Source organism: Labrus mixtus, chromosome 17 (assembly GCF_963584025.1).
Source record: "Labrus mixtus chromosome 17, fLabMix1.1, whole genome shotgun sequence".
NCBI classification, from domain to species: Eukaryota; Metazoa; Chordata; class Actinopteri; order Labriformes; family Labridae; genus Labrus; species Labrus mixtus.
The window spans coordinates 22581601-22596134 of NC_083628.1; the positions used below are offsets into that span (position 1 = coordinate 22581601).

General features: G+C 39.8%; 2 protein-coding genes across 2 annotated transcripts in view; both read right to left on the bottom strand.

Annotated features, from left to right (window-relative positions):
• Positions 1-271: 271 nt before the first annotated feature.
• Positions 272-8066, bottom strand: slc31a2 (solute carrier family 31 member 2). The gene is made up of 4 exons (XM_061061642.1): positions 7653-8066; positions 3365-3431; positions 2426-2648; positions 272-804 (listed from the first exon to the last, which is right to left on the bottom strand). Exons 1-4 carry the CDS (start codon positions 7656-7658, stop codon positions 636-638), a joined length of 465 nt encoding a protein of 154 aa, XP_060917625.1. The 5' UTR covers positions 7659-8066; the 3' UTR covers positions 272-635.
• Positions 8067-8859: 793 nt separating this feature from the next.
• arrdc1b (arrestin domain containing 1b) overlaps positions 8860-14534 on the bottom strand; it is a 38468-nt gene continuing 32793 nt past the window's right edge. Inside the window, exons 6-8 of the mRNA XM_061062069.1 lie at positions 14358-14534; positions 13559-14006; positions 8860-12686 (exon numbers count right to left, since the gene is read on the bottom strand). Coding sequence (XP_060918052.1) covers positions 12622-12686; positions 13559-14006; positions 14358-14534 — 690 coding nt within the window. The 3' untranslated portion in view covers positions 8860-12621. The remainder of the gene's footprint in view (positions 12687-13558; positions 14007-14357) is intronic.

The following is a 14534-nucleotide window of genomic DNA, read 5'->3' on the forward strand; positions in this document are numbered from 1 at the left end:
ATGCAAAAACACATCTAACTCGCTCATTTCCACTTTGAAGGTGTCAAAAGCGTATCGAGTATTTAGGTGAAGCATTAATCTTTGACTGATCTGCAGAGTCACAACACCTTTGAACTGTTGAGTTAAATACAGGGAAATGTGTAGTGGTTAACAAGCTCTGTCATTGAGGATCAGAAATGAACAAAACAAAGAAACAATGGTTATATGCATGAGTGACTTCCCAAACTAAAGCTTTCTGAACCTCTGCTGTGGAACATTTCAAACACAGATCTCCGCTTTGTTCATTTTATTTTAATAACATTTGAAAGAAGCTGCATGCTCCCCTGGAGACTACAATCCATTTTCACACGTGTGCTGCTCGAGTGCATAAGTTAGACTTTGCGTTTAAAGCAGAGTTTTGTCCCTTTCACCATAGACTTTGTAAATCCAGTTGAAGCATTTCGGAGTTCAAAAAATCCTGATACATAAACCGCAGGAAGTCCATAGAACCTGGTGTCTCAACACATTCAGATGTTTGCGTTTTGGACAGTTAGTGTTGTGTGGCTCATTCTGTAGCGCACACGCTAAGACCAACTGAACAACAGTCAGTCTACAGGTTTCCTGTTTACAGAATCCTGTGTGAACCCTCCATGCCATCAGATCTGATCCAGGAGAGGGAAAGAGATGAAATAACCGAGAGTAGAGCCCAAGATGACACCGAGAAAGATCCAGAAGTTGTAGGACATGACGCACAGCATCACCATGTAGCCCAGAGACACCTGCATCAAGTGCAGCACCGTCTGGATAATGTGCATCATCAGCAAGCTGAGGAAGAAGGAGAGGGATACTCGAGTTATGATAATAGTAGTAGGCTAGTAGTAATGATTTATTTCAGTCACAAGAAAAAAACAAAAACATTTTGACTGAAAAGGTGTAGGCTGAAGCTTTAGCTTATTACACCTACCCTTGTTACAAATCTCATTATTTAAGACACTACTAGTTTGGTTACAAAAAAAACCAAAACATATCAGAACAAAATTTGTTCCAAGAATTTCTTTCAAAACACAACAAATGAAACAAACAAAAAAACAAAACAGAAGTCACACTCACAAAAAATAATCAAACCGACCTTTTATATTTGTTAAACACCACTTTTTTAAACAAAAATGTAAATCTGGAAAGTGAACTACACTTTCTTAATTCCATGTCATAAGTATTCCACAAGTTAACCCCTTTTACCGAAATACACCTGTTCTTTATGTTCAAATTGAAAAAAACTTTACTTGTCCACAGGGGGCAATTCAAAGGCACACAGAGCAGTAAATTAACAACAGTGCAGGTAGACGAAACATTTTAACCTAAATATAAAGTGTCAATTTAAATACAACTTAAACTTAAAATACAAAATATATAAAGAGCAGATATAAGTGGACAGTGATCGGACTAACAGATGTAAACAGAACTATGTGCAGTAAACGAGAAATAAATATATATATATATATATATATATATATACACACATATACACAGAGCTATGTGCAAGTTTGTCCTTACCTTTGGTTTTTTATACACACCTATTCCCCTTAGTTCATACCGGCTCTCTCTAGTTTAAAAAAACCTCTGTATACTGTTGGAAAGCAAATGATTGTATGCCTTGTACATTATCTGAGCAGTTTGTAGATCTACTAGATCACTGAATTTTAGAGCGTGTATGTTAATAAATAGTGTGTTAGTTGGTTCGTAATAATCAGATCTATTTACAATTCTTATAGCTTTTTTCTGTAGCATGGAAATGGGATTAATGTTGGTTTTGTATGTGTTTCCCCATACCTCCACACAGTAGGTAATGTATGGAACTATGAGTGCAGAATACAATATATACAGTGAGTTTTGATTCAGGAAATCTTTAGTTTTACATAATATTGCAATGGTTTAAGACATTTTTGTTTTTACATTATTAATGTGTCATACATCTATGTGTGTGTATGAGAGGACACTCAGGTCAGGACGTTTAGATCGTGATGATGCAATCAAGGACCTAGGTAACATATTGTTTTGGGCTCAGTCATTATGACAGAACAGGTGGTGAACCATTGAACAGAGACTGAGGTCAACGTTCAGTCTAGCGTGCGTCTACTGCAGAGTGTGAGAAATAATAAACTCAGAGGAAATTAAGGCACACTGATAAACACACACACCACACACACACAGCTTCAACATAAAGAGTTACTTCAGTGGTGCACCTGAACCTAAACATGCATTACTACATACAAAGAGTCAATGAAGAATACATTAGGGATTATGTCTAAAATACTACATGTTCCAATTTCTAACCTCCAATTGATCATTTGATTAGGGTCAGCTTCCCATTTTTCTGTAGAATTATAATTCTCCTTAAGGAGATGAGGTTTACTTGGATTTATTGTTTTTTCACAAGGAGCCTGACCTATATCTGTTTGGATCAGGATGGGAGTCCAAAGGGGTCAGCGAGGATGCGGAGGGGCTGCTCTCCAGTATGGAGTTGTCGTCGCAGCGTGATGATGGAGTGTGGCCATACAGGGCCTGACGCTGGGCCAGCTTAGACTTCACCCCCAGGCACACTCTCCACACTTTGAGCAGCTCATAGAAGACGGTCAGCAAGAAGACCACGACCACCGACAGCACCATCCCTGAAGAAACAAGGTCACATGACGGTAACAGCTGAAATGCACTGACTGAATGCTTTGTATAGAATAAAAAAAACACATTTTCAGTCACATAAGAAGAGTGATAGATCATTCATATCCACGCTCTAAATGTAAAGCTAGAGCTAAAGGCTGGTTAGCATAGCTGAGCTTAAAGACTGCTAACAGGTGGAAATAGCTAACCTGGCTCTGCTTAAAGAGGAATCCAACTACAAGCCCCCCCTCCCCCAAACTCACTTATTAACATGTCATGTATTTTTCTGAGCAGAAACAAAGGTTGACAAAGGTTAAAGTTCTGTGCTGGACTATTTCTTGGCAGGGTTCAGTAACTTCATGGAGATGTGAGCATTGGTAATAAACCCATCGCTTACGTCTGGATGTATCACAACAAATCAGAGAAATTATTTTATGTAAACAAAACATGCTTTTCTACGCAGCATGCTTACATTTGACCCATTAGGTGGAGGCTTCAGCTTTATTTTAATGCAGATGAAGCTGTGGCTGCGTTCACAATGAAAGCCTTAATGTTCACCTCTGATATTTAATAAACATCTCCAGAGTTATCAGGAACCAGTAAAGTCTATAGACATAACACCACCGTATGTTTTAAGCAGATGAACTGGTTCCCAGTTACCACTACTGTCTGTCAGTACCAAGGGCTGGTCTGTGTGAGGATGCTGGTTTGACATTTGGCCGCCTACCTCCAGGTCCCTGCACATCCCAGAAGTCAAACAGCAGTGTCACGCTGTCAGACAGCTCAAAGGTCATCTAGAGAAAAACAAGAACATCATTAACACCTCTACACAGCTCTGTGATGGTTAAACTTAAAAACATACGCAGAACTCATTGTTGCAGAAACATTGATCTCAGCCTTTGATATAAGCCCAATTTACTCTTTTTCCTTTTTTTTTTTTAAAGACGTAGACCCTCAAAATACTAAAAAGTACAGTCGACTGATATCATTATCTGCCTGTATAATCAGCCAATATGGACATATCAAAGAAATACCAATAGAAGGGATGTTCCCAGTGACTAATTCCCCTGTCGATTAAAAATAAATTTAAATTCAGACTAGTTGACTAGTAGAGAGAGAGGAACAAACTCTGAAAACAGTCAAAACTAAGCACAATTTAAGTAACGCCACAGGACACGGGATCACAGCGTCTGCAGGTAAAAAGGTTAACAAATTGGTTTGCAGACTGTGGCTAGCGTTAGCGGTGCTAGCTCCACAAGCCTTCAGTCAGCCTTGCAGGTTAACATCTACCTGTACTGGTTACATATTGTAACGGTTATATTCCAGTTTAACCTGACACAGCCCAAACACAAAACTTTATCTCCATTATCTATGTAAACATAGTGCCAAACGGCTCCGCGCTACAGGATGCCATCCATCCAATTAGCTGGTGTGTGGGCCTGAATTACTAAAACCATTAATAACACATTTGACTGACTAATACTTCTGGTGTCGACTAGCGAGGATGACGTTGTTAATCGACAAATCACACACGTCTTTAATTAGAACCAGCCAATGTTTTTGTAATATTCTTTAATGTGGTTTATGTTATATTTTTACAAGACACATTATCCTGATAACAACCCTTCAAGTGTTTGTTCATCAAACATCCCGTCATCTTTATATTTAACATTCTGTCGGCACAGTCTGCAGCTCCAGTGATCGAGCGTCACAGCTGAGCAAACATGTTATACTTTAATAGAGTTGTTTCTTTACTACTAAAGCATCTTGATCAAAATCCAACCTGTGGCTCCTTTCCTGCATGTCATCCCCCACCCCCTCTCTGATTTCTGACTATATCCCCTGTCCTCTCTCTAAAAAGACATAAACAATCCCCAAAATAAACCTTTCAAGAAATATAAAATATAAAAGCTCACTCCAGTCAAGCAATCATTAAAGCAAAGTGAAATACATTGATGAAAAATTATAAACACATTTTATTTATTTATTTTATGTCTGAATTTTTTTTTTCCTATTAACACTACTTGTAAAAAAAGAATCCATGCTATGTTAACAACAAAAACCTCCTCTGTTCTTTATATCATCTCTGAATGACTTAAATTCAATTAAACACTAATCCTGACAAAGTTCCATTCAGCTGACCTCGCCCCACGATAACAGAAAGCATTGTCCACCATCTGTTCTGCCTGGCTGCTGTAGATGTGTGACTGACAGAGGAATGTACTGTTTGTGTCAAAGTGTGTGTGTGTGTGTGTGTGTGTGTGTGTGTGTGTGTGTGTGTGTGTGTGTGTGTGTGTGTGTGTGTGTGTGTGTGTGTGTGTGTGTGTGTGTGTGTGTGTGTGTGTGTGTGTGTGTGTGAAACAGTCTGTGCCCAGTCTCTGCCATGCTCTCTCTCTCTCCCCTCTTTCCTGCTTATCCAAGTCCAGAGACGAGTGTCACTCACAGGCTGCTGAAGAGTCTCAACAGAACATGAAACCTCCAAACCTCGTCCGTTCACAAGAGGATCAAAAAAAAAAAAAATCACAGTTCCCAACATGCTCTAGTTCAGTGGCTCCATTTCTTTTTCTGCCACACCTCGGAAGATGAAAATAATTCCGAGCCCCGCCCACCTCACCCCCAGCATTCACATCAACACATAGACATACATCAATATACACTAATCACACTGTCAGTCAAGCTCTTTGCTCCTGCACTCCTACATACTTAGAATTAATCTCAAAGACTGTCTGCCAAAAAAAATACAGAATATTAACTTCAGTGTTTCAAGATATGACTCATGTTTTCTTGTCTTTGATTCAGTAGATGTGACGTCTGGAGTAGATTTATTGTTAGCTTTACCTGGAAGTCCGCTCACAAAATGTGTGTGTATTGTTTATTTCTTGGCCAGTCCCCCTGTGATAACTTTGGGGCCCCACTTTGGGATTCACTGCTCTAGTCCAAGACTTTCAATGGATTTGAAAGCTGCTTTGCTGCTTCCTCAACATCAATTCATGGAGGTTTTGTAATGTTGATATGACAAAAAGCAATGTGAGGAGGTCATGTTGCCTCATTTGACATTTGATAAGAGTATTAAAAATGTGGCAGGTCCGGTCCATGCTGTGCTAGTTTAAACAAGTTGTTTCAGTCACGAGGCAAACAAACACAAACGCTGCATCAACCAGGATGTCAGCTTGTCATTTACTATATCAATTTGTAAACGCTTAGAAAATTAAAATGTGATAAGAGAAGGCCGTTCAATTACAACAGCTAATTTGAGCCAGCGGTTCAGCCAGCATTGATATCAGTAACTACTAGGGCTGGGAATCTTTGGGTGACTCACGTTTCAATTCAGAATCAATTTTTGATTCAAAAGTTTTCTTGATTCATGATTCTATATTTGAATAAGTACATACTTCAGGATCTACTTCAGTCATCTGTGAGACTGGCTGAATTTCTTGTTGCTCTATTTGGCATTCTACTGAGTTAACAAGCTAGCTTTAGCATTTAGCAGAGAGGGACTGATTAACCAAAAAGATTATCAATTTTTGGAAGTTATGAATCGATTTAAAATCTCAGAAGATAAGAATCTCAATTTTTTGTAGCTCCCAATTCTATTAATTATCTCTCATTACATCGGGAACTGGGCTGTTAAAGTGTGATTGATGCTTGGGTTTTGATAGAACTGTTGGTCATGATTGTCTTGATGGTGTTAAAGACAGTCTGACTTGTCAGGTTTCATGATGACTTCTTGGTGTTCAGAAACCATGGTGAACAAATTGTGATTATTAAAAATGACAAGCAAACCCCAAAAGATTACTTGGATATGAGTTATGCTTTTAAAAAAAAGAGAAATGTGAGAGATGGAAAATGAGGAAAAGATGTTGTGCATGTTAGTAAGAGACATGACTAAATGTGAGTGGTATCAGTGTCGGAGGACAGACGTTTTTGAGGCAGCTTGAAAACATCTCAGGGAAAGTCAAATATAGACAATGAGCGTCAACAATCCAACTGAAGGCCAGGCAAGGTGATCATTGAGAGCTTATCTTCTAAGCTGCTTGAGGAAACCAGATACAGTGCTAGTGTTCCAGGTGCAGAGTGTTGTGACCACAAAGTGTGAGAGCAGTGCGTCTGCTACAGTCACAGTCTGTACATTTCAAAAACACTCCATCAGGGTTTAGCTTACTGTAGCCCACATGGTGTTTGCAGGTTTTTTCACACCTGCCAGATCCAATTTATTATTCATTGTATCGTTAGCATATGCATCCCATTTACAAAGACTTTGCTTAAGGCATCCAAGTTTAATTCAATTGTCATGGATGCTGTAAATAGTAGCTGAGGTGTTACATTACATCATCTGATCTCATGTTTTACAAAAAAACCCTTCAAAATAAAAATGCAGATTAAGATCAACGAAAGTGTTTGTTTTCATTCATGCATTAAAAACCTGATTGAAACATTAGTACACACACACACACACACACACACACACACACACACACACACTTTGTATCCTATTGGTCATAATGCATGTCTCTAATAAATGCAGCATGCAGTACAATTTAGCAAAAATGTCTCTAATACACTATACTCAAATGTAAGGCTTCTTGAATGGAATGAAAAATGTATTATAAGTTTCTAAAAAGCAATTAGTTAATTGGAAAATGTAACGACATATTGCTTAGCACATGCAGCAGTTTATAGGACTTGGCAATAACCAGATATCATTCACTGAAATGACTGAATTTCGATTAACATTAGTCCACGCAAATTCAGTTATTAAGACTTAGCTTTTGTGTTGTCGTACTTACAATATTTCAGCACATTTGCCTTTTAGAACAAAGTGTTTCACATGTCTTTTAAATGTGCCAATGTGTAGTGACCTTATCCCTCACTCTCTCTCTGTATCACATTTTGCAAACACCGGGTATCTCATTGCCAGACTTGACATACAGAGAATAGTTCAAATGCAAAAACAACGGGTTTAAGCAACACACATTATATTAGAGAGTGCAACAGAGTACAGAAACACAACTTACGGACATCACGGTGAACTCCTGAGCGCAGGCTAACACCACAGTTTGTGTAGTTACAGACCACACTTCTCCATTCCCAAAGTGACCCGGGCTCCAATTGTTGAAGTGAAGTCAAGTACGTCCCATTTGTAAAGTGACCCAGCTTCTTCAGTCAACGCAGCGGAAAGTAGGAGGCTACCGTGTGAGGCTACCTCATGACTTTAAACAATAAACAGAGGGCTCACGGTAAGTGGAGTTCATAAGCGACATGGAACAAAAACACCGAGCGACTAAATGTTCTTTCAAGCCGAGTTGAAGTCGTCCGGACACTCACATGTTATCGTCGATGTCGATAAAGTCGGGAACAGACATTGTAAATGTGTGTTTAATCCGTAATAATGTTGCTTATTTGAGCCTACAAATGTAACAGACAAAGGTACGCATGCGCATCAAATTCCTCCGGGATAAATCATGGGTCACGTGACAGGCGAAGGCAGCCGAAGGCACCCGAAGTATATATTCTCCCTACGCTGTAAAATAAATAATGTAGCCCCAGTCCACAAAGTGAGCCTTCAGGCTTAAAGCATCACGACAACTTCAAATGTTGTTTTTTTAGAGTTAATAATTTGATACGCCTCTGAAACATAATCTCTTTTTATAGACTAGTTAATGGTGAATAGGCCTACTTGAGGCACATTTTTAAATTGGTTAGAAGATATAGATTTCTAATATTTGGGGATGTCCTATAACCAAAGTGCTCTTGCCGCTTTGTAAGAAGGGATATTAATTTAGTAACTCCTATTTCATGTCTCCCTGTTTAATGTGATTTACTGCAACTGCATCAACAAACAGCATATATATCCAAGTCTTATTTTGATTTGTGTCACCATGGAAACAACCTTTTACCCCTTATTATAACATTTATCCTCTGTATTTTTGAACATGCAGATTTAAGGACAGCTCTGAATTTTCTCACCATTCACTTTCTTTGGTGATTCCTGCAGTTTACCCACTTTTTTTTTTTCAAATGAGATATGCCTATATAGGCTACACTTAAATCCAGCTCTAATTATTTTGTCAACATGATTTCCTGTTTTAATGTTTTCTCTTAAGTAGACATGTGACTACATTGGCTGGGGATCGAACCCTCAACCTTCCAGTGGAGAGATGACTAACACTGAGCCACAGTGTCAGGAGCACAATTTGTTTCTATCCACATAAACAACAGACACATGTCATATACTTTTATTGTTATACTGTACAGTAAAACTTTAAATTTGGAATGTAAGTTGAAATATTACATTTACTGATTGAGGTGCTTCTATTAGTATCTGCATACTGCACCTATAAACGGTTTACAAGTACAAAAATACAAAACCAGACACCACTCATCAATGTGTGAGGGAGAAAGAATGACGACATGACACAGAACAAGTGAGGCTTCATAAAGCTATAGTACCTTTAGGTGGAGAGAATTCAACAGAACTGGATGCAACAAAGGCAGAGTGAGATGACTTTAAGGAGCTGCTGCAGGGTTCTTGGAAACGAGAGGAATTGCACATATTTTCTACAAAAAAAAGTTCAACAGGTCTAAGGTCCAGCGTTCTCTCTGTTTTTAGAAGCTACATTTGCGTTATCCACAGGAGACGAAATTAGGAAGGTCAGCACATGCACATCCTGACATCATCCCCAGTGGATCAGAATGAAGTCCATCACAGGCTCCTGAATGCCGTTGCAGGATTTCAGATGGTTTAAGGCATGCATTCACAATCATGTCGAGTCAGAGTATGGTAGTTTGAGTGAATGTCAACAGTAAAATCAGTTTCTCTGTAAAAACAGAAGAAAAACAAACACATTCTGGGTAAAACATACAAACGTGATTGAGAGTCAGAAGCCGACACCAGCAATGCTTTTTTTTTAATTCACAGAATGGGTTGTGGTAAAATAGGACCAACATTATCAGTAGTCATACAAACTTCAAATACAGCAGTTGTGCTCAGGATTCCCAGTGGCATTAGTTCCCCATAGAAGAGAGATAATGAGTTTGTGCTGCTGCTTTCACAACACATGCAGCAGAACTGGGTGATGTGGTTCACATAATTTAATATAAACAAAGATATTTTCTGTCACTAGAATACGACACCAGATGACAAATGTTTGCAAAATTAGGTATAAAACTTTCAAACTCATCCCAAACTAATTTTCAAAGCCATGAACTTTAAAAAAAAAAAAAAAAAAACTTTTATAAACCTCATGATACAAACTCTTCATTTGTGTATAAAACAAAAACTTCAATGCTTAATTTTGTGAGTTTTGCAGTTTAAGGATGATAAAATAAATGTGGGAATAATGTAACATCTGATCAAAATATGATCACCATGCACCTGTTCACAAATGTCCCAAAGCTAATTTATCACATATGCTGATTAAAATAACAATGGAATTTGAGTAAAAACAGAACGCAGGGAACTCAACATTTTGTCCTAATTAGCTCTTTTTAAAGACACACACACACACACACACACACACACACACACACACACACAAACTTTGTAAAAACTTTGACCAATGTCTGCCATGAGGTACCAATCTGATGAACCAATCAGACGCCTCCCTGTCTCCCTGCTTGTACTCTACCCTTTGCGTGCACTAGCCCACACTCAGAGGGAGGGGCGTGGCTTTTGAGGGAGCACAGAGGGAATGCTACTTTCAAAATCATGCTAGTTTTGAAAATGACCAACCCTGCCTTTTATATAACCTCTACTGTATTGGTAAAATAATGAAGCTTGACAAGGGACGGGGGAAGAATTAGGATTAAAAAGAGCTGTGGATCATCCTGCTGATGTTGCTCGTGATCTAGGAGATGGAGCTTTGGGTAATGTCATTGTTGTTGTTGTTGTTTTTTTAATAAGCTCTACGGGGAAGTACTAAAATCAATTCTTACACAAGCAGAGCTCAGTTACCAGGATTTGAGTCATCAGCTGTTGTTGTGGCCCGATCATTTTTCACTGAGGGAACAAAGCAAAACAAAGAGCAGAGGAAGGAGTAGGCTGAGATGAAGCACAGGGACACTTAGAGGGATAAATAGGGTTACATGGTGTGTGGCCTCATTCCAAAGGGACACCAAATATTAGTTCAGGAAGCATTCAGAACAAAGCAGAACACAGATCATGAAGATGTGAAACATTCATTGAGCACGCCTGCATATCATGTAAGCATCAAATGAACAACCAGTGAGCAGATGATTATCTACGTACCCCACACACACACACACACACACACACACACACACACACACACACACACACACACACACACACACACACACACACACACACACACACACACACACACACACACACACACACACACACACGTATTATACACGTGCACAAAGAAACCCATGCACTCAAATGGTTAAAAGTGCTGCATTGTGCAAATGTATGTTTATCATCTGCACTGACTGAAAAGTCAGAGGATTCTCATCTCACTAATGTTACACTCAAAGAAGGTTAAGGCAACAAACAGGAGAAAAACAATCTCATTCAGACTGAGACTAGAAAACACTCATCTCAGATCTCAATTTGTCCGTTGTGAGAAAATGCGATGTATGAACATACAGCAGACCTCAGTCCGTGCATCTCAGAAGCACAGACTCAGTAAAGTAGTTTAGTGAGCTCCAGCTTCAGACAAGTGGAGAGCAAACCTGTACCAGCGATGACCACCAGGGGGCGTCAGCGCTGCAGTCCTCATGTGCAGCTGCAGGATAATGAGCCTCATCTGCAGTCACACCGTCCTCTGAATACCAAACCTGTCAAAGCAAAAACCTCTCAGCTGTATGAGCCAGAAATGGGAGGTGGTGCAGAGATGATATGTAACTTATCTAAGATAGTTTAAATGTTCTCAACATTGAAAGAATATTTTTTTATATATTAAATTACTGTTTTAAAAGCTACTTGCATTACACAACTGAGAGGTATTGCTCTGATATTATTTGTCTTTAAAGCCCCTGTGTGTAGGATCATATTATTTCTGACTGGTAGAATTAAAAGACGCTAGCAGGAAAGCATGCTACTAGCCTACAGTGTATGCAGATTATTTTCAAAGGCATTGTCACATTTTCTTAAAAATAAAGCATCGGTGATCCATTCTAAATTATTCTTAAAGTAAATGTATCTGTGGACAAAGTCCTGCTTTATTTTTAACTTATTCTTCTTAAAACTTGTAAACTTTTTTGAATGATTGTCTTTCCTAGTTTTTCCCCAAACCTTGCTCATTTTAAGCTTTGTGATTTAATGACTTGTCTGTTTAATTATGCTCACTTAGAGACTTTTTTTGAAGGTCATTACAATATTATATTATGTTATATATTATATATTATATTATTAATATACTACAGAGAAATCCTGCACACGGGGGGGGGGGGGGGTAACCTGTTGTTAATCACAACTTCAGCCAATCTCCTTAAAATATCCAGCGTGACAACAGCTCTGCCCTGCTGACGGTGAGAGACACAAGCAGACAGAAGTGGACACAATAACAAGTGCACAATCGGACTGCAAAAAAAGGCTGAATGTCTGATCTCCTCAAACAGGAGCCTTCAGGAGGCCAAAATCTTTTTCAAGGCATCCCAGATGCAAAAAGTCACAGAAAAAGGAAACAAAGGTGAACAGATTTAAACCTGCCCCATGAAAAAAACAAACCCACTCTGAGAGTTGTAAATGCTCTACGATGATCCAACACACATCCTTTAGGCACAGTGATGTTCAGCCTCTCTGTCTGACACAGCATTGGGACACGAGGTGAAACTCAAACTTATACTCAATATAAGATAGGATCCCTTTTTCACTTATTAGAGGACAAAGAAACAGTCTTTGGGAAGTCCTGAGGTGGAGTTATGGTCCATCCTCCTAAACCCAGCGTGTCTCCATCCTGATTGGTTGAGAGGCGAGTTCAGTCAGGTGTGAGTGGGTGTGGCCATGGTGCTTCTTTTTCACTGTCTACTGTTGAAAGAAGAGTTGGCGCTACTGCAGCTTTCTTCATAAGTTGGTGGTGGCTCTGTAACACACAAAGACAAATAATAAAGTTTAAAAGTTCTCACCTTTTTTTCCACCTGTCTCTCTCCATCTTACTTTATAAAGCAGAAGTGAAGGTTTTTTTCACAACACAAATGTGGCCTCATCACTGTAAGAAAACAAGTGTTCTTGTACAATGGATCCATTAAAGTGTCCCAGTAAACCAAACCAGTGCAGCACTGAACCATGGACCCTGAAAATGAAGCAGCTTACATCACAGTTAGTTAAAGTCTCCATGGTTACAGTACAGCGCCGTTTCATATACAGTAAAAGGACGAGATGCTTTATCACACATGGGCACAGTTTGAGGTCATCCATCACTTACTTTCTTTCAAAATGTAAAAGCTGTAAATAACTGTCATGGCTAACCGTGATTTGTTTGCATACAACATCCCTCACAGTAACACAGTGTGTACAGTATCACTCTGCAACTTCAGCTGCCTTCCCTCAAGAAGACTTCAGACAAAGACAAAAGTTGTGCACTCTTCAAACAGCAACCTCAAGGTCACTTTGTTTCACACAGTAAACACTTTGCTTTCTTTTATCTACATGCCTTATTCTCCAAAAGAAATTCAAGTATTTGCACCATTAGAAAGCTGCATTTTTGGAATTTTTAGGATTTACAGGTACTTCATCTGGTTATCTGTAATAGAGATATAACTTTGTACTGAGGCTCTGGTGTGATATTATTTTATTCTAACTGGAAATGGTTGTGATTATAAGATTACTTCCTGTTGTTACTGCAACCTACACTTAAGATGTATTTAATTCACTATTTTACCAAACGAGTATCTTGTGCTCCCCTAAATGTATCAATGCATGTCTTCATCTGTCAGAGATTCTTAAAGAACTAACCATGAGGATAGTCCCAGCTGCTATACTCTGGAGGGAGGATGAGAGAACACGAAGTGGGCACAGGAGTCACGTCTCCCTCAGTGAAGAAAGGTATGGTGGCCCCGGTGGACACACAGAACAAGGGGGCGGAGGAGTCAGGCCGCCTGTGGCTTGGTGGCAGGGCTGCTCCGGGTGCGTGGCTGAAGGCGCTGGGGGACATGGTGACCGGCTGTCCTGAGGGGTCCTGCTGAGAGTGACTCTTTGTGGGAATCTCCTCACTGGCCACGCCCCCTGCACACAGCCCCTCCTCTGGGTCCTCCTCTGCCGGTGGGGCGCTGGGTGTCACCCCTGCCGCGCTGGGTGCAGTGGTCACTCTGGAAGGGATGGGTCTTGATGGAGACAAGTTCACAGCAATGTTCCCGATGTAGATGGGAAGAGTGACGACTGCGTCTGGAGACTTTAGTGACACCTGGAACGCAAACAGGATTTATAAAGAGAGCACAGTTCATGATTATTCAGCGCTATGTTTCTAAGATAATATTCAAGATGCTTTTTTACAAAAGGAGAGGGGTTAGAACGCAGAAAGGTTTTAAGAACGATTCAGAGCTGGCTAAACGCTGAAGCTTCATTGTCCACGACATGGCAACCCACCAGAGCATCGACTCTAGGGAGGAGGGAGCGGTCAGCGCAACAAAACCATTACACAGTGTTCTCCTTTCAATATGCTATACTTATTTGAATGATAAAGAACTGCAGAAACTAAGGAGATAAATCTCAGAAATGTGTCTATATTCAAATATGAAACAGAACACTCACTGACCTGAATGAAATAGTCGATATCTATGAGGCTGCAGCCGGCCAGCGCTGACTGAGGAAGAGGAGGGACGATGATCTGCTCCCTCCACTCTGCATGTTTTCCTGCTTTCACCCCGGCTCCCTCCACCTCAGCGATGGTCCGCAGGTCGAACACATGCCGCTTGGTCTTATAGGTCACTTT